Source organism: Passer montanus, unplaced genomic scaffold (assembly GCF_014805655.1).
Source record: "Passer montanus isolate IOZ18808 unplaced genomic scaffold, ASM1480565v1 scaffold72, whole genome shotgun sequence".
Lineage (NCBI taxonomy): Eukaryota > Metazoa > Chordata > Aves > Passeriformes > Passeridae > Passer > Passer montanus.
The window spans coordinates 637,873-665,552 of NW_024372370.1; the positions used below are offsets into that span (position 1 = coordinate 637,873).

At 35.4% G+C, this 27,680-nt stretch overlaps 1 protein-coding gene across 8 annotated transcripts in view; it reads left to right on the top strand.

The window, feature by feature from the left end:
* FGF14 (fibroblast growth factor 14) overlaps nt 1-27,680 on the top strand; it is a 383,227-nt gene that overhangs the window by 280,061 nt on the left and 75,486 nt on the right. For 6 of the 8 annotated variants that reach the window (XM_039730467.1, XM_039730475.1, XM_039730471.1 and 3 more), the window contains 2 exons: nt 7,939-8,049; nt 16,145-16,248. In XM_039730467.1, the coding sequence (XP_039586401.1) occupies nt 7,939-8,049; nt 16,145-16,248 (215 nt within the window). The remainder of the gene's footprint in view (nt 1-7,938; nt 8,050-16,144; nt 16,249-27,680) is intronic. The other 2 variants (XM_039730469.1, XM_039730473.1) reach the window with 1 other exon arrangement.

The following is a 27,680-nucleotide window of genomic DNA, read 5'->3' on the forward strand; positions in this document are numbered from 1 at the left end:
AGCCTCTTCTCCCAGGTAATGAGTGGCAGAACAAGAGCAAATGGCCTCCAGTTGTACCAGGGAGGGTTTAGGTTGGGTATGACAAAAAAATTTCTTCACTGCAAGGGTGAAAGCATTGAAACAGACTGGCCCAGGAAGAGTCATCATCCCTGAAGTATACAAAGGATGTATAGACTTGGCACCAAGGAACATGGTGGTAATATGGCAGTAGTGGGTTAACAGTAAGGCTTAACATCTTAAAGGTCCTTCCAAACTAAATGAGTCTATGATTCTATATTTTGCAATTTCTAATTTTCTCTTCCTAACTAGGAAAAAATCTTCTTTGTCCCAGTTCATTGGCAATGCATCTTCAGTTTTTCTCCAATGTTAAGAGTAGTAGGTAAACTAAAATTTCTTGAATGTAATGTGAATGAGTTATTTCAATATTTTGAGCCATTGGCAAAAACATAAAAACTAAATATAACACACTATGTTCTTGACAAGCATATTTCAGATGTGATAGTTGTGCATATCTAAGCAGAGGGAATATACTTCATTTTGTGGACTTTTACGTATTCTGTCAAGAATTAAATAAAGTTAGTAACAAGTTAAAGACCTCTGCCACTTGGTGATATGGAAACTTCCTGAAAAGGAATGTCGTGTAGAATTCAATACTTTTCATTAAAATTATACTGTTATCCTCTCGCCATAAACAATTACTCTGATGGTTTTGAATACTTGTAAAATAGACTGTTTGGGCACTTTGAAAATTATTTCTAAGTCAGTTAGTGAAAGAAATAGAAGCTGTCTTCAGATATTTCATTGCTTGTAATGCAGCATGCAAGGAGATAAGTAATAAAGCTTCTGAAAATAAATGCAATGTTTAAACATTGACTTCTAAAACCAGAAATTATTTAGGAACAGGAGTATCAAATTCATTCTTTGGTGATCTAGCTGCTATGTGAAATAAATTCAGTTATATATGTAAAGGTTATCTATGCCCATCCTATTGTGCTTTCAAAATTCAGTGACATCTTTAGAGAAATCTCATTCTTAAATCCCATTTATTTACCAATTCCAGGGGCGGTGCAATAGTCAAACTTTATACATAGGTTAAATGGTAATAGAAACTGTCATGTTATTGTGCTTTGATATTTTTTGAGTGTGAGCAAAATTACATTTAGTGTTTGACAAATGCTTTTCATGGAAAGATAACAAAGCAAACATTATTGCAAATTGAAGACACAAATTACTTATTTCTGGGATCTGTTGCTTGATGCTTTTTTCTTTTCAAGAGAAAAATTAAGCAGTATTTTTTTATAATGTTAATGTTTTGCTGTTAGAATTTAGAATCAAGAATATGCCAGGTAGAGTTAAGATGGTCAGGTACAGTAACAGCTCCAAAACATAATATTATTAAGGTTATTATTAAGTAATAAGTAAGACATATTGGGTATTTTAGGCTTATGTAAAATGAAAAGAACAAATAAAGACTGTAATAGCAAGACTTCTATGACATGGAATTTAGACAGTAGAAATTTTAGTGTTTCAAAGTAAATTGAGAAAATGGATAAAGTTGCTGAAATGGGGCTTTTTCATTAGTGGAAGATGATGCTTTTTAGTTAAATATATTAAACAGTGACTGATACTATCTAAGTAAGCTTGGCAGTAGAGACCAGCTTCTTCTCAATATTCCTGTGGATAACATAAACTAAAATACCATTTAGATATTAAGGAATTGCAGATCTTTGAATTTTAATGTAGTAGAAGAAACATGGGTCAAAAGTGGAAGGCAGTGTTTAGGCAGGAGTTTTCCAACAAATTCATGTGTTGCAAGATCAGAACCATCAGATTTATACAGTAAAGTCCAGTAGAAAGAGAAATGCAAATTATTAAATGAATTTACTAAAATTCAACTACCATGCTCGTGTAAAACTTTGATTTTGGAACAAAATGTTTTCTGAACTATCTAATCTTCTTTCCTTTACAACAAATTCCCTCTAAAAACAGTATGTCTGGTAAAGGAAGCTGTTAATTGTTATGCTGTAGGCAAGTCTATTGAATTCAATCAACTTGTAAATCTGAACAGATATAAATTATCCCAGCTAGCAGCCAAGTTCCTGTAATTCTATTGATGGTCAAATTTGTTTGAGTAAAGCCATATAGCAAGAAACAAGGCTTATGTAGTTTGAAATGCACTGTGAGACCCAGAGACAAAATGTCAGCGCCCACAAATGCAAAGGGAGCACATTTTGCTGTTAACATAAAAACATTTGCAACACAAAGACAAGGATGCCAGCACAAAGGGGGCTTTTAAGAAAAGCAACCATTTTGCAGAACTCCAGCCTGCTTTCATAGTTTACCATAAATGCTGTGGAAGTGCCAATGACAATGGCAGCACAGGAACGTGGGAGGACTCTCTGTCTCTTGACCGCGCTCTCAAAGCGGGTTTCTGCAGGAGATGAGCTTGTGATGTGAGACATAAACGGACAAAAAGTAGAGTTAAAAATAAACACCAAAGTTGAGTGCCCTGTAATCATCATGAGAACGGAAAAATAAGTGAGCAAAAAGAAAGCCACCTCGTTTCAGAGCAAGGACTATTATTACTTATGGGAACAGGGAATAATGGAAGCTATTGCTTTTCTGAGTTCACATTATGTGCTTTTCCCTTTTGCCCTGAATAGAGCAAAACTTTCTTTCAAAAATATTTTTCTCTTAAGTTTTTAATTAAAGTTTAGTTTTCTAATGCATATTTGTGAGATATTGAAAAAATATTATTAAAATGAGAGAGCACTAGCATATAAAATAAATGTTCAGATTTTATTATTTCCTGTTAACAATGAGAGAAAGTAAAAGAAAAATCAGAAACTTGGAAACATTAAGACACCAGGTGATGGGACATTCTAATAAAGAAGTTAGGAGTGTATAAAGCTTTTGAAAGCAAGAGCTGTATCACTGGAACAGCTGAAGACTTTAATAATGAAGGATGGTTTTGGATGCTTATTTATGATTTTATCACCTTTAAATGAAGTACAGAGTTCTGCATTTTGTATTCCTCATTTGCAATGTACTTGCTTCAGGATGCTTGCTGTTACAATTGTATAGCACACATTTCAGAGCACCCTGCACTTTTATGTGCTGGAATGACAATGCAAGGCTTGGCATAAATAAGGTGAAATGTAATGTGATGTGATCATCTGTAACGACTGTACCTGTTTGAGTACTGTTGCAATATAGCAGAAGCAGTACACTTTAGAAGAAGATGACTTTTAAAAACTGGAAAAAGCATTACAGCAGGAGCTGAAATACCTGAAATGAGAATCCAAAAAAGAAAATGTAATTTTTACGTGGAATTTTTCCCTGCTTCCAGCGCTGAATTGCTTAGTGGAAAATTTCTAAAATATTAAGCACTACAGAGACATGTTTTAAGTTTTAAAAAGTATCCAGACATTAACCTAAAGCAACAGTAAGTTTCTGTGCAGAAGATGGTGAGGGGTTGAAGATATCTTGACCTGTGGTATAGTGGATGGGGTGTAACCTGCCTGCAGGGGGGTAATTAATTATTATACAAAGTAGAGACACTTCGGCAAGAGAGATGGCAAGAATTCTAGTCCAATACAGCCTACACACACACTACTGTTAGAGTACTCTTGTGTGAAAAGTCAAGAAAAGGGGCTTTTTGCTCCTCCCAGGCCTTATAAAATAATAGGGAGATGTGCCTGGACTGGATGAGACACTCTGGACTTTGGGTGGTATTTTACTTGTCAGGTAAAAAAGGAATTTATTGGTTTCAGGATTTCAGGGATTTTTTAAAAAAATCTGAATACAGACTATAATGGGGTTTTATTATATTTCAATAAAGTTTAATAGGTGTTATATTTCAATAAAGTTTAATAGGTGAGGGAGAAGATTCCTAGCAAATGCTGACCATGACATCAGTGAGCAAGACATGACAGCCAAGTCGTGGTGACTATCAGAGTACCACAAACCTTAAATAAAAAAATGTTCTTTTTTTTTTTTTTTTTTTTTTTCCTGGACCAATATGAGTGGTACTTTTAGTACTAAAATATCCACAAGTGAAAACTGCTGGATGGAAGTGCAAAGAATAAAGGACAAGTAAAACATGAAGTACCTGGAGCTGTTATCAGGGTTTGATGCTCTGTTATCTGAGCAGAATGTACCTCTAAATACTGGCTTTTACTTGGCTCGCTGAGCGACTCATTTTGTGGCAGACTGGTAGCTGACTGGATAGTGCAGTTTATTCTCTATAAGAATAAAGTTGGTGTGAGACTATTCCCCCCATTAAGCATTTGCTTGTCAGCAGACTTTTATTTAGTACCTTTGCACAGAAGAGGGAGGAAATAAATAATGACAGTAAAAAAAAGATTTGCTTTGGTGAAAACTAAAAATTAAAACTCCAGTGGATGCTAAGGGACTAATTTTCAAAATATACAATAGGCATATTCACCACTGTTCTTTTAGCATTTTAAATTCATCTATGTTTTAACACTCATGTTTTATAAGTTTCTCCCCTCACTTATTTTAAATCTATGCAATTTCTGAATATATCTGTCCTGGCAGTGTGTTGGAGTGGGGAAGTACATGTGAAAGCCATTCTCTCTGTTAATAATAACAGAAAATATTCACAATTCAAAACATGAAGTGTCACAATTGTGCTAGAGCAAGAGCTGCACTCAGCCTGTCATGAGTTAATGCCAAAGCCATTTTTGTAGCCACTATTTTAGAGAGAAGACATCTTAATTAAACTCTGCCTTTGTTGAGAACATCAGAAAAGCTACTGACAGAGTGTTCATGCTAACTGCAATCATGCATCCTGCCATCACCACTGACAAGGGACAAAAGCAAGAAATGTGGGCTGCAAGTGGCTGCTGTCACACAGATTGCTGTGAAAGAGAGGCTTAAGGAGCTGTTGCTTTGTCCATTCAGTACAGCTTCGAATTTTAAGAGACAACCTCTAATAATGACAAGTCAGAATAATTTTTCCCAATGTAGGGCATTGCTGACATGTTATGCTGAACTGTCCAACCTCAGAAAGTTGGTTTTTTTTTAGTTTCATTTGCCCTGAAATCAAGGTGTTTGAAATTAAATACAAATTATATTCTTGTCAAAATAACCTCACTCTGGCAGCTAGGACATAAAGAGAACTAAATTTCTATGGTAAAATCATAAGAACCAGGAGCTCTTTGAGGTTGTCCGCTCTCATCCTGTTTCTGGTTTATTTTTTTGCTATACTTTCTTGCCGTTTTCTTTCTTTTATATGTGGGAAGATAAAAGCAAGTGTGGGGGTTAAAGGGTAAGAATAAATGCTGGTCTGTCTGTCTTTGTCACTCTGGTGGGAGTTATAAAAAGGTGACACATGTAGTACACCTGTGGACAGGCAGCACCAGTCTTCTGCTGTTGTTTCTGGGCATTGTTACTCACTCCTGCTATCTAGCTGACAGAAAAAAAAAGAAAAAAAAAACAAAGAAAAAACAAACAAACAAACAAAAAAACCCAAACAAACAAAAAAACAAGTGTGGCCAACAAGGATTTGAGAAACTCATTTGCAAATCATCTGAAGCAAAGACTGTTCCCGTAATACTATTAAGAGACAAAAGGTAGATAAAATACTACAGAAATACAGGGACTAGCAGATTTCTCTTCTCTGCTTGCTGCTCAGATGTCTCAAAAAGGTTGTGAAAGAGTAATTTATCTTTTTGCAACAAGAAGAGATAAACTTCTTGCCTGGCAGGATTGTCTGCTTCATCTTGGAGATATTTACCTTGAAGCTGTATGGAGTAGTCTTTGTGACTATTGCTTATTATGACTTGCATCAAGATTGATGTGTCATTTTATTTTCATTTAGATGTAATTTTGGATAGCTGGTAAAGCAGGGTTAATTTTAAATAATGCTTTTGATGAAAACCGATGAATGATTATTAGAAGCTATATTTAACTTCAATTTAGAAAAATGAATAGAATGAGTATAAAAAATAACTTTGAAAGTGACTTCTAAGTTTGACATTTTTCCCTTGAAGCAGTAGCTGTAAACAGCTGGTGACAGTGAGTTGACTGTATTTTGCCTTCCTATGAAACTTCTTTGCACTAGAAAATATTGATAAATAATCATTTATTCATGATTCATTGGGTATAGGAAGTATTTTTCAAAATGCTGATACTTTTCCTGTGAATAATTTAAAATATATAGTTTTAATAATAATTCTATTATACTTTTATTTAGTGTTTAAAGATGCCTTTTTAATGAGTGTTAAACAAGCATGTTTAAAATTGTCAATTTGAAGTGCACATTGAAAGCATATATTGACTGGAATAGTACCTGTGTAAAAGGAACTCAGTTTTCATTTTTAAATTATAAAAATACTTTTGAATCACCTCATGAAATTGGTGGATATTGTACATTCAAATGAATTACAGTTTAACATGTTTAAATTTCTAAAAATATTTGTTTCTGAGTATTCATATAGAAGACAAACTATTGATAATGTAAAAATTAACAGGAAGCAAAATTTTCAGTTTAAATAAATTTTAAAAATTTAACTTGGAATATGCTTATATGTTGATCTTTTATTGTCCATATTATTTATTTCCATGCCTCAGAAGTCCTACAGTGTTACTATTTATAGTAACAGTTTTTTATTATGTTTATAGTTTAACTTGTATTTTTAATTCAGATGGGTTTATTGTTTAATATGACTTTGTAATTTGGATATTCAATAAAAACATTTGCAGGATAATTTCATAGAACTGAGCCTCTACAGAAATTTCAGTACATACCATTTAGAGGCAGTTTTGTTTATCACTGTTTGTTTTCACATCCCCTTAGGATACTCTAAGTAACCCAGCATGATTAATTGTGAGAGCAATTATACACAAATTTTGTATTCTGCCCACAGGCTTGCATGAAAATACTTTCTGTCTTCCTTTGAAGTTCACATGTTTATTTTATTATATATCTGTATCAAAGTATTTATGAATTTAATTCATTGTTGCACAGCTAAGCATATGATATAGATATTTTATGTACTGGCTGCCTGGAACTGGGCCTAATAGTTAATGTTTAAAAATATTAATACTGATATCATGTAGAGGTAGTTCTGTTGAATTTTTAAAAAGATGTGATGCCTTCTTTCTCTGAACCCGTTTTGCAACAGCTCAGTTTGTGGTTTGGTAAGGTGACATCTGTACTGTGAATCAAAGAGTTTGTGACTCAGCACCCCCTGCCCAATTCTTGGCAGTTTTCATAAATGCAGAGTATTAAATGGAGAACCTTCATTGTTCCAAGCTACCTGGATTTCCCGTAGCTTTATCTTATTGAGAGCTTTTCCAGCTTTTTCTTTCTGCTGAACAAAGGTTATGTCTTGCCCTGATTGTGAGCGTTATTCCCTGGGGGGTGGGAGAGGGCAGGTGAGTTGGATCTGCTCCTAGCTTGGTTAAAATATCCTGGGAACTTCAGATGGTACTGTTACAAATTGCACCCGATAAGTTTACCACTTTTGATAGGAAAGGAAACAGACCATTTCCTCCCAGTTTCCTTAAAACTTATGTGCAGTCCAGTAAGTTGCTAACACATATGAAACCAGTAGGGTTTTTCAAATGTTTTGTTAGTTTATATAATGGACTATACTTGTTGCTGAAGTCTACAATTTTTTGCAGGGTTTAAGCTTTTGACTGTGAGTATTTCGGGTGTTCTTTTTTTTTTCTGTTTTACCTGTATTAATTATAATGAAGGATGTTGGAGGTAGAGAACAGGACATAAAACTGACATAACAACACTCTGCAGAGAATTTTTTCTCCATCTCCATCAGCACACATCCTGTTGTAGTACTTACTTTTAAGACAGCATTGCTGCTTCACCAAACATCCTCCTACACTGAGAGAAGTAGGGATAACTCTTGGAAAAAGTTTTGAGGCTAGTGACAAAATATGTTTGTCTTTCAGATCCCCAGCTCAAGGGTATAGTGACCAGGTTATATTGCAGGCAAGGCTACTACTTGCAAATGCACCCCGATGGAAGTCTCGATGGAACCAAGGATGACAGCAGTAATTCTAGTAAGTGACTGCCCCAGGGGAATGTCATAATCGCACACGCAGACCGCATCGCTCGAATGTCTATGCACAGGCACCCTGGTAATGCCTGCCTGCCTGCCTGCCTGCCTTTGGAGGGTTTCTGAATGTGTTTTGTCCCAAGGAGGAGGGCTCTGTCCCTTCGAAGCCTGGTGACCACCAGCATGGCTCGTGCAGGACATTGGCCTAAATGTGTTGCCTCTGAAGGGGAAGGCATTAAGAGCTCACGGACCTTAAGAGGGAGATATTTAGGCCAATGAATGTCTTCTGGTAATTTTATAAAAGTGACAAAGTGATATTAAAAGAAATTTTTAATAAGAACTCTTTATCCAACACAAATTTCTTATCTTTCAATAAATAACAAAGAAATAACAAGACATGGAAACTAAATTTCCCAGAATAATCTGAATTTACAAGCAAATAAATGTATGCTAAACTATCAAAGACCTTCATAAAACACATGCTAAATTTCCTTGCTGAAGGTACTAAAAAATTTGGGGCTAAAAATCCTATGCCAGCCAGAATTCCAATGATGTTAAGAGATTTTTTGCCACTGTAGAGATGGCAAAAGTGGCAGTTTTTAAAAATGTTCCAAAAAAAAGAGGTCTTGAAAGGCTGTGTGGGTTGCTGCTTTGGTATGCTTTTCCTGTGATACTGCTACATATTTTCATTCAATGAGCATATATATAAATGTTTGATAACTTCAGCTGCAAATGGTAATCAAACAAATCTATTCTTACTCTAGAAACAGTTAATTTGTGTTTTGTTTATTTTAATTCTCATTACATATTTAAGTAACATTTCTGTGTCATCTTGAATTTTATTTTAAGCACTTTTAATAAACAAGATTTATTTTCCTATTATGCATATATAAATAACCCCTTAGTTTCCTTAAAAATGTTGAAATTAGGCTGCAGAAATTAAGGTATTTGATGTTTCTGCCTTACATTGGTAAGGTTCCTACTTTAGTTGATGCACAGCTGTAATTTATAACACCTTTCATCACCAGATAGCATGATCATCTTTTATTGTTTGTTTTGGAGTTTTTTAATAGAGAAAAGTTGTTTAATATTTCTTTACGTGTATCTCTCTGCTTGTTTTCCAAGTGTTTTTGTTTCCTTTCCATGTCCTCCCCATCCCACCCTCGTCCTTGTTTCTTTTCTTCCCTCCACATATCTATCTCTCATGCCCATAATTCAGTACTGGAGTACATGCTAAGACCTTAAAAAAGACAAGATTATTCTTGTCTAGAAGCTTTGCCTAGATGAGGTCTAAGAACTCTCTTAGGGTTTAAGTGCAGATCTCTGTCCTTCTGCCCATCTCTCTTATTCTCAGCTTCAGCAAGAAGGTGTGTATGTATGACTGCAACAATTTTTATTTCTGAGAGGTTTTTTACCTCTAAGCTCTCTATGGATGTGGAGTCTTTTCAAAGCTAGATCACAGTGGCCTTAGTTTTCTCTCTTTGATGTTGTCATCTTCACAAATTGTCCCCCCCTTTTTTTTTAACACTTTCCCCTCTTCTGTTCATTTCTGACCACCTCCCTTATTCTTCTTTTTCCAAAATGCAGAATGAATATTCTATATTATAAATATTCTGAAATATTGAACTTCTCTAAACTCAGCCAAATACCATATAGAAGTATTGTGTATTTTGGATAAATATTGTTAGATATTTTGTTTTACTCCAAAATTATTTTTTGGCTAAAAAGTTGTGGAGGTTTTTTCCACAAAGGCATTTTTTTCTGTCTTTAACTGGTGGGATTAATTTTTTCTTAACTACTCCAATTTTCCAATATTTTTCATAAAGACAGTTTAGAACAGAAGAATGCAAAATTAATGTGTTTGCCAGGAAGGCCTACAGTCTACATCTGAAATTTTGTTGGTATATATGTATCAACACTATATTAAGAGCTGAAAAGATTTACCTATTTGGTATATTCATTATTGTTTGTTTCTTTTGTGCTGCCAGTCTTAGTTTTTTTCCCTTTCCACTTTGTTGACTTTCATTTCCTTTTGAACTTCTTTTTTTCCTACTGCTTTTTTATTACAGCATATGTTGTTTTTCCTTCTCTCTTTCACTTTAAAACAATATTTTTTTTCATGGATAGAATTTCTAATGTTTTGATATTTTGTTTTTCTAGTTGCTTAGCATGATAATTAGCATGAGGCTTACAAGTGAATAATTTTGGCAGCTGCCCAAGGGAGAAAATCCTGCTTCTGACTGTGGTGCTTGCAGGCTGCCCATTTAGTGTGCCCAGTGGGTGAAGGGATGGACATGTATCAGCTGTCCGCAGGACAGGTAGAATACTTACCTGGATAGTGAGCATGACTTCCATTCAAAGTGTGTTTCATAAAAAAAGGAAATACAGACTGCCAAAGGGTGTGCATCTCTGCCAGCCTTCCACCTGTCTTCTGCACTATTCGCTGTCCCTGACGAGAGCCCACTGAGTAACTGGGTGTCAGAAAAGCCAGAGGGAGCGAGGAGTGAGGGAGAGAAAAAAGATGGAGTTTCTTTTTTGTCTTCTGCAAGGAAACTGTTTGAAGCTCAGTCATGCTGCTACGTTTTGTGCTGTTGCCATGTATTCTGTGTCAAGCAGTTAGTCTTCAAGTATTTGAAGTTAAAATTCCCTCAAGTGCCTATATAATTTTGTACTCATTTTACATGTATGTCAGTAAACATAACTTCACACACTTTTGGAGTCACAAAGGTAGCTCAAACTAAGATTAAGATTTGCTTCTATCTGAAGACAAAACAACTCAGTCATCTGAGCTGTATCAGCTGTTTTAATCAGCTGCTTATTGTCCCAGTTTGAGTAAAGGCTAGAGACTGCAGAGAGAGATGACAAGATTTTTAGTGTAGCACTGTGTGCAAAAACTTGCATGAAAAAGAAAGGAGGACGTGATGTGTAATTGCATGAATGTGCTTTTGTCTGCTCATGTTGATGGCCATGACATTAGAACCCAACCTAAACAGACCAATAGGTTTCAGTTCATTGCTGTAATTTCTTTTCGTAACTTTTCCAAGATAATGATGCTTCATGAAACAATGGTAATTAATGCACCTGTTGGTTAACGGTGCTGTTTCCTTAAATAACTTCCCCAAATTAAGGCTGTTAGCCAAACAATCTTGTGTGTTCAGTCTGTATTTTTTTGCCTCAGTCTCAGTGATATCTTGTTTTAGCTGTTTTATTTTTTTTTTCATTTAATTTCTCTAATACCTCTCAGTTTCTGGTTTGCTTTTGTGTCTTGCTTGTAGCAAAGGCAGGAGTGACTGTGATTAAAGCTGTAGCTTTGGTTACTGAGGTCCTACTCAGTGTAGTTGTCACATTCACTCTAATGTTCCTGGACTTTACAGGTGCAGATGCAGCTTGCTTCACTGGCCTCATCTTTATTAATTAGGAAAAACAAGCTCCTGCACAGAAATCATAAAGAGATAGAAATTATTTCCATATGTGCTTGTAGTAACAAGCATTATATTCTCCTGTCCTCTCCACCTAAATCAGCTCAGTTTTAGGCTTTGGTCTCTCTTCAAAGTTTTGTCTCATGATTGAAGGGTAGGTGTAGTTGGAAGACCAATTAATTTGAGAAGTAGACAATTCCAACTTTTTAATTTCTGAGATTGAAACCCTGAATCTTTCAGCTCTATAGCTTTTTAAAATTCACCTAGAGTATCTCAGCCAACAACCACTCAAAAAATGCAACGTAAATGATGATACTTTCCTTTACAGTTGATAGACCTGATTGTAACACTCAAATGTTGCAATTTGCAGCCCTTATGAAATTACAGTTGTGTTTACAACATGTTTATAATATTCTCTGATTAAAAGAGCATTACCTATTTGTAGTCTTATTTCATAAACTGATAAATGAAAAAGTGAACATTATCCAAGAAAGTTTTACTTGGCTGTGCTGGGCACATCTTTTATTATGCTGCAATGTGCTTTACTTCCTTTGTGGTGCTTGGTACCTGGTAGAGTTGCTCTTCAAGAAATCCTGCAACAATTTAACATTCCTTTATTTTCATCTTTTAATGCATACTTCTATTTATATTTTCCAAATTGAATGTGGAAGTATTATCTTTTTAAAGTCTTTATAAAATACCTACCACGATCATATTTTGGTTTGAAGGTACTCATAAAATAACCTTTCCAGCACCCTTGTAAGGTAAAGGAGATAATTAGATAGAAATAAAGCACATAAAGATTAGGGGAAAAAACACCTGCAGTGCTGTTAAATTTGGATTAATGAATGTTAATTTTGGATTACTGCACTGAAATATCTGCAGCCTGATGCTTGTACTGGTTTTTACTGAAGCTTGTCTTCAAAGAATTATACAGGCATTTACTCATCTATTTACATCACCTCTGGGAGTTAGGTAAGCCTGTTTCTCCCACTGGGATAATCTTAGTCTGACAGGTAAATGTTCAGTCATACTCAAAAAAAAAGTTTTAATTATGTCTTCTGTAAGATTGGGCAGCTAGAATTGGTTTGCTCCATAAGAAATGGATGGACAAATCTCTAAACACCGAACCCCTTGCAGTCATTGCCAATCTAAAAGATGTTTTGATGGAGTTGACATTTTTGCCTGTGGGCCTGCAGATGAAAATAAATTGAAGTAGTTGCCTTGATCTGATTGGAGATTTGGTACTGTGGAAAGTTTTGTTACCTGCCATAAGGGCAGTGTGCATGCAGAAAAGGCTGCAAGTTTAGAACTCTTAGAGCAGTCAGTGTGTAACAAGATTCTTGAGAAAAACAATGATCTGTAATAGCAATTTTCTTGCAGCTACAAGTCAGCTGCACCTAAATAGACTTCCACAAGTATATGGAAATATTTGATTTCAGGCATTTCAGATTTCAAGTTAATGGATTGTGTTGGTATAACATAAAATAAGGAAAAAGTTATACGGTGGTTTTGTGTTTTGCTCAAGAAAGGAGTGATTGCTTATAAAAAAAAAGTGGACTCAAACTTTTGCTAAAACTTTTTTAGGATTAGAATCCAACTCAGATTTGGAGTTCCTGCAAGTCTCCTCCATGAAACCTAAACAAATAACCCTTTCTCATGCCAGTTGTTCTGGCTAACTGTCCCACCCCCATTTTTGTTGCAGGAGTAGGCTTGCAGGCTTAGGAAGAGGCAGGGAACCCAAATGCTTTATAGCTGTGGTTTAGCTAGAATACAAAGCAAAGCTAAGGGATTGTGCACTCTTAGCACTGACAAGGAGAAAGTGTTTTACTTGCCCCATTTTTTGCCAATCAGTTCCCTTGTCTTTCGTGATGTTCCCACATTTTACTTACATTTGGAATTGCCAGGCTTTGTACTTAAGCATTCAGCATGGGACACTGAGCACCACACACCACTGTATTTCCTGGGCTGTTGGGGGGTGCCCTCACCCTCAACTCATCAGTGGACTCACTGAACTGGCTTTAGGCACATAAAAATGTTCAGGGACCTCACTCCCCAGGTTTTGGGTTCAGATAATTTTCTTAAAGAGAGGAGGAATCAGAGGACATGGCTCATTTTAGCTACCCCCTCAGATAAGAACATATATTTGGCTGTGCGGAACTGGAATGCCAGCAGACTAGAAAGCTTTCTGCTTTTCTCGGAGCAGGTTTTTACTAGAGTGAGGTATGCCAAAGGTGAATCCTAGGAATGTTTGAAATGTGTAATTGAATGCAAAATCTTGCTCAGTGAAGTGTACTGCCCAGTCAGGTTCTGGAGAAAATCGAATTTCCTTTGGCCAGCTTCAAAGTGCATTAAAACCACATGCTGTGCCTTATTGGTGCGTGTTTTGCTATCCCCAGTATGAAGCACATTGCTGAACATTTGTCAATCAATAGCTGAATGTAGACTGGCCTCCCTAGTTTCCCTCAAGTATGGAGGATTCTGTGAAGCTTATTGAATATTCTGACTGTGCAGAATTGCAGCATTTCAGGTCACACTCTAAAATTTTAAGGGTTTAGACTACGGAATCTCTGAAAATCTCCAATTAAAATCTGGTGGCAGTAAAAGATGCATTACATGCCTTCCACCGTGCTTTCTGAATTCACCAGCAACTATAAGCCACTTCATTAACTTTGTAGGCTGCACAGAACACAGGCCTGTAATTCTTGTTCAGTGGTGGTTGGTTTTTTTTTTCTTTCTAGCTTTGGTACTTTATTTTTATTGGTAATATGGTAAATAATATCTGCATTTCAGAATTTTTGACTGAACCACTATGACTACGTGTTATTTTTTAGTTATTTTTCATTAGCTGACTTCTCATGGCTGACTTGTCTTTTATGTTCACCTCTTTTCTTTATATAAGTATTGTTTGTTTTTCCTTCCTTGTGTCCCTTCAATTGTTTCTTCAGTCCCTTTAGCATGGCTCCTGCAATTTTTTTTGGTAGGAAAAATCCCAAACTCAATTGCTGTCTGATGCTTTGTTTTGCTGTGACAGACTCCCCATCCACAACCCACATCAGTGATTTTGCTGGTTTTGACATTGTTTCATTTGAGGATAATGAAATGAATGGACAATGAAGAGTTTATAACTAAATTTTGACTTCCAAAGTACATTGAACTAAAAGCCCTCAAGCTATGCAGTCTTTAGCGTATATACTCTTAGGATATCTTTTCTGTGAGTGCCATATTTCACTGTTTTACATTTAATAGAGGGAGCCTTATCTGTACCAAATATTTTTTTTAGTAAACAGCACTGTAATATCTTAGCATAATGGAGAATTTTGGAAGTGACAGAAATTAAAATTTATTTGTGCTAATTATTTGTTCTTCTAGAGCTCTTTTCAATATATTTTTCTTTTTACTGCTCTAGGAAGAACTCTACTACAATTCCTAGCTCTATATTGGCTTTGTGTATTCCTAAAATTATCTGATGTTACATATTATTTTTCTGTGTGACAATGCCAAAGGAAAGGTTTCTCTTTTTTTATATACATGCCTACATTTCTAGTAGTCTACCTATGAGGTTTTTTTTTCTCAGTTGTAAAGACTTGATCATATTCATCATAAACAAACTGGATACATTTTTTTTGCTTTGACCAAACAGGAATTTTCACACCATGAGAAATGTATTTATCCTCTGCAATTACATGATTATTTTTCTCCTGGTTTGGGCTTTAGCTATGGCATCCTGATTACAGATAGCCTCATCCAGTACACTTTTTGGTCACACCTATGGATGTCTTTCTTAAATTTTGAGGAACTCACTGTAGGTGTTACTGTGTTCCTGACACCTGACTTGACACCTGGCTTGGTAGAAACATAGTCCCCACTGCATATGTTGGATACACAGGTTGTGCTTTTGGTTTTCATCCAAGGACTTGGGAGTCCTTGGCTTATCCACTGTGGAAAAACATTTAGCATAAACTCTGTCTCATCCAGGCCTTTTCTTCCAAAACTGATGTGTGATTTGCATCTAATTTTCTAGCATGAGTCAGTAAATGTAATATAGGTGTGTGCTGGCATAAGTTTTAGAAGAATTGGTTCATGCCACCTACTTATACAATTTGTATTTTTCTGTGGTGAGGCTGGTAAACTCCCACTCTTCACACTGGTCTTTTTTTGCACAGTAACCAAAGTTGTGGCTGTTTGGATTACTACAGAGGTATATTGTATTTCTAGGGTATTTGTTATTAGGTGGCTTTCTGATTATTTTCTAATTATTACCCCAAGTACTGTATTCTGTTTAATAACATTTATGCCCATTTAGAATCAAGCACATATTTCACTGCTTTTATGAACTATAATAAGCCTCTGTCATTACCTGACACCATTTGATACTGCTTGTATCAAATATATCATTCGAAAAAGAAAAAAAAATTTAAATCACAGATCCCTTGACATCAGTCTTTGATGAAGGCACCTTTTAGTTGAAAATCATAAAAATGCCCAGAAAAATAAAGAGCTACTTCCCAGAATCAAAGAAGCAAGATTTTCTGAGTTAGTCTAATTTTAAAAGCATTAAAAAATTATGCAGTTTAAAATGGAATTAAACTGTTTTTCTTTCTTTTCTGCTAATGATGTTTATTAGACTATTGTATTAACTGTAGCATATTTATATCTGGTCGTGTGTTTTCTTCACAGCTTTATTCAACCTTATACCAGTGGGACTTCGAGTTGTCGCTATCCAGGGTGTAAAGACTGGGTTGTATATAGCCCTAAATGGAGAAGGTTTCCTCTACACATCAGTAAGTACCTTGCTGGAACCTGTTTAGGAGGCACAGCTGAAGTTGAAATCTACACAGGAATGAAACTCCTGTCCACTTTTAAGAAGTTCTGTAATGTCTGCCTATGTTGCACACACCATGCTTGTGTGTAGCATTATCTGTAAATGGGACACAGTAGAAATTACTGTGTACTACGTGTGAAAGTCTGAATGTGAGCAATCCTAAAAAAACACACCACAGAGCTCTTTTCCTGACAGGCTGTCATGCTAGAGTGCCATATGCCCCAAAGATTGCAATTTTCAACTCAATTCATCAAAATGTTTAAATAAAGACCTGCAATTATTTTCTTTGTGACTTGTTGATCAGAATCTGAAAACCACTCCAACCATTAGATAAGATTTATGAGTGCAACTTCCATCTAAAAGGTCATTAACAGCCTTATGGTTTATCACAATAATCTTGTAACTCTATGCTTACTGTTACTGATTTTTTTATATCAGGTATAATGAGAGACTATTACCTCTGTAGAACAATCAAAGTTTTTAAAAAGTCTTTTGAGTCACAAATAAGATTGCTGGATAAAGTGACTGGAAAGACCTCAGATTGTTTATGATATTTCAAATGATTTGATGCTAATCACTCAGTGTGTTGTGAATATAAAATTCCTCAGTTTTGGATAAGTTTAGGGTCTTAACTTCCTCTGAAAGGCAAAGAGCCTTTCATGTGAACAGGCAGTTCTGTCAAGTATTAACAAGGTGGCTTAAAGGATTTTTCATTACTGTATTTTTATTGACATCTATGTTAAATTTATTTACATAGTGCTTTTTCCATTTTTTACGTCACATAGTTCTTAATTCCCAACAGAGTTACAATACACTGCTTTGTTTTCAATGTCTGTTGAAAGGAAATTGGAAAGATTAAGTTTCTGATGCCCTGAGGGAAAGTATTCTGTTTGTTTCAAACACACAATTGTCTTGCAAAAGCTAATTAGGAAGAAAAAATGGAACTAAACTTGAATGCCAATGTCAAGACAAAGAGAAAATTCCTCCTCATATAATGCCTGCTGGAAATTCCAGCATTATTGTCTACATTTTATTTACATCTGTTCAAAATAAAAATTCTATCACAGGAAAACATGCAATATTTGCTATCAGAAGGAAGAAAACTTGAAGAAAATACTTAGTGCTATTAGAGAAAATGAATTACTGACTTTCCAGTTCCATTGCATTGTGGGGGGAGGTAATTTCTGGATCATGGCATGAAGAGCATTTTTTTTAATGTGTTGGCACAGTGAAGAGTACATTCTTGCCCAGCACTGTTCCTGAAATACGTTCTCAGTCCTCCAGAAAGAAATACAAATTTGAGAAGATGTGCTATTTCATGATGGTTAATTTTGCAGGGGGACCACACGTGTACAAATCGTGGTAGGCACTGTTTTTATGTATTATTTTGGAAATGATTCAAGTTAAATGAAGTTAAGTGAGGCAAGAAGTGAGTGTTTTTATAATGTACTGATTACTCTTCCTTGTGCAGAGAATGAAAGATGAGTGGCCCATTAAATTACAAATTGACACATTATAAAACACACCAGAAGACTTTTTTATGTCTACGAAATTATTTTCAACTTACACTTTTTTCAAAAGAAAAAACCCCATTTGATCAAAAATTTAAAGGTATTGGTTTCAAAACATCTGTGCTGTAATACAGGTTTGTTTGTTTCATATTAGTGTATTGACAAGACTGGTAATACATTTTTGTCTCAGCAATTGCCTGCTTTCACCTTAAAGACTAATGCATTTGAATATAAAATGGTAAAGCATCAGAGAGAAGTCTGTCTTCTCCTGAGGATCAAGATGAAGAAATAGTGTATGCAGATTTATATATCACCATTTGTAGAATTTTTTTTAATCAATCACTTTCTATTACTGTCTTGGTGGACTTTTTGACTCTTTTTCACACCTGTGTATCTATTGCAACTAAATGCAAAAGAAGTTCTGTATTACATGTCACATGTTTTTCCCTTGGCTATTTAGGAGAGAATGGGAAAAGAAACTTTTCTGTTTCATATGCCAACTGCCATCACTGAAAAAAACTGCTGCATAATGGGAATGCTAGTTAAAATGTACATACACTTATATTTATATTTATATTTATATATATATTTATATATTTATATATATATTTATGTATATTCATATTCATATTCATATTCATATTCATATTCATATTCATATTCATATTCATATTCATTACCTATTTCTTATACAGATTTAAAAAAAATAAGCATGCCCTGTAGACTAAGTAGCATTTTTAGTCTAAGTTGAGACTGAAGTTCTGTATAGGCCTTCTTCCCATCACATTCATATTCACAGTATATAAAGGCTGTATCTTGTGAGAATACCCTACATGTTGATGCCTCTCTTCAGAGACTGAAAGCCCCAGCTCAATTATTTTTATCACAAGGTTCACATCACATTAACTAATTAAGCAACAGCACTGACAGGAAAGGTATTATGTGTGAAGCTGCTGTGTGTGCTTTTCTTCATTTTTAGAAGAAAATGAAGGTATGGTGACAGAGTAATTTTATAAACAGTTTGTAAACTTTCAATGTCAAATGAAAATTTATATTGTTTCTTGCCTTTTTAAAAATCATTTTTTAATGGTTGTTTGCATCAGTTTGAATTCAATCCTTTTTTTCCACTTTATTCTCTCATATTTAAGATTTTTTTCAACTACTTCTCAGAATTAGAACTAGAAAAATGTGCAGAAACTTCATAGAAGAGTGCTATGTCAGTATTTCTTGGAACAGAAACAGGAGGACAGCAAATTGTGTAGGAAGATCAGTCTCAAGAGCTTTTCATACCTATTTTGCCTGCTGAAGCACTTGAGATTTGTGTTCTGTCCTTTGAGAATTGATTGAGCCAGGGTCTCTAACATACATTATCAAAGTCTTGTCAAATAAAGAAGAATCTTTGGAGTTTGATAGGGTTTTGCAAAATTCCTGAGAGAAATTTTCCAATTCTTTTGCAATTAATCATAACCTGATTTTTTCTATGCATTTAAAATAATTATTGTAATACCATAATTAATTATTTTCTATCATATGAAATATGAGAACAAGAGCCTTTTCATGTTGTTTTTCCTTGTTATTCTAAGGGTTAGCTCACTTAAAGACTATCCATTAAAGTCACCTATTTTGAAGCTTTGGATTGCTGTGTCCAACTTTATTTCTCAGCGTGTGTATATTTACATATGCTTATATCTGTATATTGATATGTATCTGGTCGTAAATAGGATACATTTACTACTGATAGCTTTCCAGTTCTATATGTATGTTAGTGAGCAATGAGAAGTATTAAAGTGAGTTGAAATTAATTTTAGATGGCTTAATGAACTGTGAATAATTTAATATTTATGACTGACTAAATAACTGTGAAAGCTAGTTGGAGAATGTGGATTTTTCCACAAAGAGCCATCTCAGTTACTAGCAAGAATTTGAAATTACAGTTATGGACTTCATATGTCAAAGTCAAAAATTATGCCTTATTCCTTTCTTCATTTTGAAAGGATGAGCAAGATGAGGTTTCATTTCCAGATTTTGTCTTGTCAAAATCAAAAGCAATGAAACTGACTCCATGCACTGAGAAAGGGAGCACAGCTGCAGGGTTTCTCCATAGGGAACAGGTATTGCCTGCAGCAGGAAGATGGCAGTGCAGTACTTGGCAGAAGCTTTCGTTGGGTTTGATGTTAATTTTGATCAACTCCCTTTGCAAGTGGTTCATTAGTTCAACTTCCAGAGGGCTGCAGGTTTTGTTCTTCTTCTAGGATTTCCTGCTATCTTAGCAGGATTAATTCAGAGGTAAAATTTATAATATGTTAGTCCATTTTACAGTTCCTATTTTCCTGTGATAAGGATATGAGAGTCTTCTGGGTTTACAGAAGTGGATTTTTCTCCAGAATTATTTGATATATCTGAGAGTGTGTGGAAAGGCTACTGGTTCCCTTTTTCATCGTAGGAGCAGTTTGTCACTGTACTACCTGTCTTTGGTGGATATCAGAGTAAAAGAAAAACGGAAGTACAAAATGTAGACATGGAAATATCCTGTCTAGAACATCTTAACCTGCTTGTGTTTTCTTCTTTATGTTTCCTCTTTCATAATAACTTCTGCAAATTTTCTGAGGCCAGAAATGTGAACTAAACCAGAGAGAAAAGAGTACACCTGTGATATTGTCCAGCAGCAGGTATCAAAGTCATAGGAATTCACTGCATGGTTTCTTAGTAAGACTGATGTTTTAAAAGATGACTGATGCTTTAAAAGAGCCTGCAAAGCCAGGTCTGACCTCCTTGGTCCCCTCTTCCACCATTGTTCACTGTGGCTCCTGAGGTCCTCTTCTGGGTATGGGGTAGCGGGAACCTCAGTGGAAGGATGTAGAAAGTACTGGAGAAACATGGCTGCATTTCTGGGAGGTTTTGTAAAATATTTCAGAATTAGGGATATCGCATGACTCCCTTAACAGAATAATCTTCTTGTTTTTTTGATCTGCCACAGTACACAGCGTTGAGGGTGTTGGAAGGGTATTGGCTGGGGCAGCGTTTCTGTTGCAGTAAGATATCAGTCTGTGTCACAGCCTTCATGAAAGAGAGGGAACATCAATATCTGTTGCTGAGCAGTGTATTTGTTCTATCACTCTGGCAACTCTCACCTGAAAAAAAAGTCTTTGAGGATTTCTCCTGACATTTCAGCAGCTTCCCAATGTCGTTATTTCTGCCACTTCTTTAAGCCCACATAATTGACCTTTCTGAGGAGAACAAAATTCAGCCTCAAGGAAGAACATAGGAGCACCTTCAGTGAAGACTGGAAAAGAGTGAGAACTGAAGTAGTCTGTATTTCTAATATTCAAATCAAAGTCAAATGAAAAATAAATTTTGTTTAGCTTTTCATAGAGCCTCACTTTATGCTTTAGAATAGCAAAGCTTAGCATGTGCTGTACTTTGAAGGTTCAAAGGTGCAAAAAACCTTATAATAAACAGAGCAGAAGGGAGTTTAAACTAGATAAAACCAAATAGGAAATGTGATGTTTTAAAACTTAATTTTTTTTACAAGAATAATAAAAAAGGGGTTAATGTTGACATCAGGTCAACATTGTTACAACAGTAGCTGACCTATGGTTTGGTCCATCTTGCTCCAATCTCCACCTTGCAAAGTATTGTAGAAATAGTCAGGAATCTGTCTGTTTAGAGAAAAAAATAACAAATAAAGCTTGCTCTGTGATAAGATGTAGACTTTTATTTCTAGTGGTCAAAAGGATACTAAATATCAGAAAAGGGTAAATCTAATTGCTCTTGAGGTACTTGTAGTTTTGTAAATGTAAGCACATCAGAGTGGAGCGTCTCATAATATTGGGATCAATAGAAAACATTATTTTCTTTCTTATGTCAGACTTATTTATACTTTAGGGTCTCAACCTGCTCCCACACATTTATCTTCCAGTATAGACTTTACTAAAAAAAGGATAGGACCTTATTTCAGTTGTCATTATCTGCATTTTGGAAGTATTCTGTCTCACTTTGGAGAGAGGAAAATGGGTATTTTTAATTATTTGAAAATCACAGCTTCTGGTAATGACTTTTGAAAACTGAGTATGTGATATTTTTAAGAGTGTAAAGGCACAGACCATATGCAAAATCCCTTATTTCAAGGGTTTACCACTGAAGTGCTTTCTTACATATGTATACCATTTTTTTTCATTTCCAATTATTTTTTTTCAATTTGGGATCAGTTTGAAAGTGACCTATACTTGCTTCATATTGAAAAATGTTTTTTTCAGAGGGATGCAACATGTTTCAGAGCTGTGTTCCTCTGTAAACCGGGCTGCATCTCTCAAAAGGTAAACAAGTTCAGCATGTTCCAGCAGTTGAAATACACTGACAGGGAGGAGGAAAACATCTGCATGATTTATGCTTATTTATATCTGTTTTTGGAGGTAAATAATTTGTCTCTCAGGTTGCCTTCCAAAAATAAATACAGAAAATTGCTAATGCATGTATTTATTCTGTGGTAGCACTTAAGTAACAACTGAGAGCATAGCCCTGCTATATTGTACTAAAGTGTCAAATGTCCCTGCTACAGCATGTAGTAGAAAAGGGCTACAAAATACATACTAAGTCCATGACTTTTTTCCGTGGGTGAGGTTCTCAGCACAGTTTTGATTGAATGTGCTGAAGCCAGTGCTTTCACACACAAGATAAGGTAAAAAAGGAGGCATGTGGAGACACATGAGCGTTTGATAAGGCAGGAGAGAAGTGAGAAGGGAAGAGATGAATGGAAGGAGGCTGACACGAAGAGACTGTGATAAGAAGGGATATAAGAAAGTGGATGAATAGCACACTGGAGCAGAACAGTATTGCAAAAAACCTTATAATGATATCATCATTGTAGAAATGTTTAGGATGTTATCACTATTGTTCATGTCTCATGCTTACATTATGACTTTCCTGAGTTTTTTACAGCCACAAATGGCTACTATTTGAACTACTGTTCATAAACCATATTGTTTAATGAAAAATGCTACTTTGAATATATAAGGATACAGTATTTTAGTGTGGCTTCTTACTCTATGGCCATAGTTTCCTCCTGGAATTTAAATATTTTACTGTGAGTAATAACAGAACTTGATTCAAAACTTGCAGCACTGTTTCTTGCCACTTAAACCAAATATGTATGTCCTGATTGTTTCATTAATGTCTACATTATCCAGGATCTGGTTGAATTTTTATCTGTAAAAACATTTTAATATTTGCTTAAATTATTAATTTTCCTTTCTCATGTATATTTCTCATATCCCTGTGCAAAAAAATCTCTTACTATATGTGTTCTTTCTCCCTGGAATGTATATAAATGCCCCAAAAATAAAAGTTGCACCGCCAAAGTTGGCAAAGTATGGAAGATCACAGAGTCTGCAGCTGCAGCTGGGTATTTTTCAATAACTGTATGACAAGGAATAGTAACTGTAGGTAGGTATGCTAAAATGAGGTAGTCTAATCTCATGCTTCAGGAAGTAGGATGACTGGCACAGGGACGGAAAGGAATGCTTTCCCCAATGTTCAGCATCATATAGTGCAGTTGCTCTGAAGGGGATTTGTCTCTGAGCTGTTGTGCAATGGTCACAGCTGAAGGCTGAGCCAGGCTTGATGGACCAGCAGCTTAATCAAGTCTGTCAAATTTCTGCTTCTGGCAATTCTGTCTCTCATGGTAACATCCCTGTATTTTTGGCCAATGTTTGTTTTGTTGCATAAATACAACTACACTATTCTGGATGTTTCTTTGTTTTCTGCTTTGTTGCTCTTAGAAATGTCAATAATGCTAAATGTTGAATGTATCTCACTCTCTATTGTATACCACTCTTGCCTTCTGTTCGCTTACTTCCCTTCTAATTGTCACTTCCCAAGCAAAAAAGATCACATTCAAAATTTCTAATTTTCCATTCATTACTGTTTAATCTTACTCATTTATTGTATCCAAGTAAAGAAGGAGGCTACCTAGGACTTGCAATCTTTCAAATTTTAGACAATTATCAAAAACACGTTTCCAAAACAATCTCCTACTACTTTTTTCCGTTAATGGTTAATGAATATTGAAAATATTGACGACAATTTTGGAGGATTTTATGGTAAGTTGAGATCCATTTCATAATAAGTGGGATTCTTACAGGGTATAGAAGACTTCCTATTGCATCATCAAGAGGTATAGGTAAGAAAAAGCCCCAACTTCTGTGGAGTAGAACACTTAGACACACGTGGTGCTATCACTTCTGTAACTGCATAGTTAATGCATCTTCTGTTATTCAGGGCTATTTCCAAGAGGTACGTGTCTAGATAGAAAGATAGATGAACAGAAATTAACTGAGAGCTTTTAGATATTTAGTCTATTTTCAAAAATTTATTTCTGTTTGTCTGAAGAATTGCTTCAGTCAGATGCTGAAGCAAAAATTTGCTTTTATTATTTGAGAAAAAAAATCCACATTACCTTGAAGAAATGAAATAGTGAAATGAATATTTTGTAATTTTTTATAAAATTTCTCTAAAAATTTTAAATACCTTAATAAGAATATTCAGTTTATATCTGATAATATGAAGACAAAAGGTAAGAATGGTATTTACCTAGGTGATTAAAGAAAATTATGCAAGCATCCTATGACTTCAGAGAACTTTCTAAGGTACCCCTCATATCCTATAATGGGATGATGTGGGCTCAAGTGCGTGTGCATTCAATTATCATCATATCTTTACAACATAATTCTGTATCACGTGTAGTCCCTATGATTAGACTTCAAAAGAAGGATGATATATTAAAAATGTTATTGTAGTGTGCAACTCTATACAACAGGGCTTTGTATAAGAGATAGAGTTCTGTAAATATCAGATGTTGACAAAAGCCATAGATGCCTTAGATGACTGATTTATACACAATGTCCATTACATTTTTGTAACAGGTTTCCTATTATTCTTGATTTTTAAAAAGTGTCTTCTTTCACATTGCCATTGTGCACATTTATTTTATTGTTGTAGCGTATGCATTTTTTCATTTGAACAGGCTAAATGTGTAGCTAAAACTTGTGAATCATGGTCACTGATAAATTTATGTCCCTTGTAATCTTCCCATATGCATTTGTGAAAAAAATTGGGATGTTTCTGTTTCTGAGACAGCTTTAGCCAGGGGCTGGATCCTGTATGCAAGCCTGGCCATCTGGGCAGACCCACAGAAATGCTGATTCTGCATGTCCTGACTAATGACCCCTTACCTTGGCCTCCCACGTGTTGGCGGAGTTTGTTAATCTGGGACCTGCCCGAGGGTGTTCACAGTCCCCTGTCTCATGGCTACATGCTGCAGGGGACAGGGCTGCTCCCACCACCTTTCCCCATGGGATTTTCTGTGGCCAGGGACAAGATCTTGTGTGCAGCTTTGCAGACCTATGACAGTCTGTGGGCAAATATGTCCACAGAAAAGGCTGGGATTACCCCTGAAGCCTTCCTGGAGAATTAAGCTTCAGAAATCTGGAGAACTATGGACCACATTTTATTTCCCTTTTAGTAAATTTGTAACTATTTGTCAATTACAGTTAATTTACAATGGAAATAAGTGTGTTAACGCTGATATTTGTGTCTATACAAAACTGACTAGGAAAGCAAGCATCCAGCAACTTGTACATAGTTAGCCAACATTGAGTCCAGATTTCCCTCTTGGTTTGTCATATTCCTCAATCTTCCTCTTTACCTGCTGGCAACTTTCCCTAACAGTATTCCTTGATGTATTCCCATGGATAGTGCATGATTTTATATGTTCATTATGCTCATTTAGACAAATATCATAGATCTTTGTTCCCATACAGGGCCAGGAGTTGAATAGGGTGTGACTCTTTCCCACCTTCTCCTCTTTCCCTCATTTGGGACACCATTCAGTCAGAGGCAGTTGTAGGTGGAAAGAGATATCCCAAAGGAAAGTTTGAGGTTCATTTGTCTTGTAGCTTGACCAGGCACTACTTGTGGCACAGCATCAGAATAACTCCTAGTAATAGTGGAACCTTTTCTGCCCACAGCTTAGTGTAATTCAAAATTCCAATTTTAAATTTCTAAAATACTGCCTGAATATTGAAGTTTGTCGGAGTACCAAGTGTTGGCCTAGTTCTGATGCTAATTACAGTTGCTGATCTCATAGGTATCAGGGTTGGCATAACAGAGCATTTTAAGAAATCCCTCTTGGAAGGTTTAAACTGGTGAGTTGTTGTGCAGTGCTTATTCAGCATATTCTATTCACTGTCAGATGAGAAGCTCTCTTGACTGATTCCTATTGATTTGACAAGGATTCTTTTTTTTTAGCAGACTACAAAAACAACCTTGGGGACATATTTTCTCTCCCTGAGGGAGTCTCACAAGCAATCATAAATCTGAAGAAAATTCAGGAGTAATACCTGAATTTTACTGCAGCAAAAAATGTTGGAGTAGGGGTGAGTAGACAAGTCACCCCATTGTGTTTGAATTCAGATGTGACTCATCTCTACATTCTCTTCTCCTGATATATTTGTCACTAAACATTTTTTAATAAAAAGTTGACATAATGCCACTACCTGGAAAACCATGAATACCTGGACTTAATTGACAGGATTTGTAGGAAAACCTTGTACTTTGAGTAAGTGAAACGAAAACCTGAAGGCTTAATTCCTTATGTGTACCCATGGCTTTTTTTTTCCAATAGCACATAATGTTATGGAAGGCTGTGGCTTATTAACAGCCTGATATGATTTTTTAGCATTACCAGATATTTACATGGTATTACTTAATCTTTTGTGTGATTGTGTCTGCAAAACTGAAACCAATGTTTCAACATGAAAATTAAAGACCAGTACTTTGTGACTCCACAGATGTACAGAGCTAAAGACCCAAAGTTTTCCACAAAAGAGATGTGATTGCCTAATTCACCCTGGAATTGTTTACTTATTGCAGAATTGCCTAACAGCTGGTGAATTTTAAAAAGATACAGAAAGGGTTTTATACCAAAGGCACAAAACAAAATATAGCCAACATTTCAAAAGCATAATATGTTCTCTTTTTCATGTCCCTCTTGGCCAGCATATGACTTCCGTGTTGTGACTAATGTCCCCTAAGCAGTTATACCCTTTCACATTGCTGTTCAGGCTACAGGCCAAAACTTAGCACAGCCCAGATTATCAGGAAAATGAATACTATTATGAAAAGATCTTAAAAGCAGCTTAGATGATGTTAGGAATAGGTGGAAGTATAAGATTGTTTTAGCCTATTTCCCAAGGACTGCTATTTCTCTCCCCAGTATTATGTATTAATGGATGAGAATGGATTTATTAAAAAGAAAAAAAGAGATAAGAATTTAATTTTTACAAAATTTTAAATAAAAAGTAGACCTGTCTGGGATTAATGACATTCCAAAATTCTTGTTGGTATTTTTTTGTTTATCCTAGGATGGGTTTGGATGTTCCCTGCCAAGGGACAAAAATACATGTTGATGTGATATTGAGAGAATAGTCTATTCAGACTAAGAGTAAAGTCTAATTAATACAGAACCTTCTGGAAGCACAATCTCTGTAGAGTTACTTTTGTTTTTACAATGGCATAGAATAACTTTTAGATTTGGTAGAAATTTTTCCATTTGTTCCAATGAGGTCTGAAGCTATTGGTCTATACTTCAGTAGGTACTGAAAGGATATGTGTGTCTTTCAGCTTCTTGAACAGAATATATGAGGGAGAATTCATTTTATTCAGTGATATATGATTATATGATATCTAGCAAACGCTGATATCTATGGTATACTAACAAATGCTGTTAGTAGAACTGCATTTTTAATTTCAACCTGCTTTCAACCTTGTACTTTCCTCTTCCCCTCCCCCCAGCCCATTTTTCTCTGTAGAACATCTCAAAAGG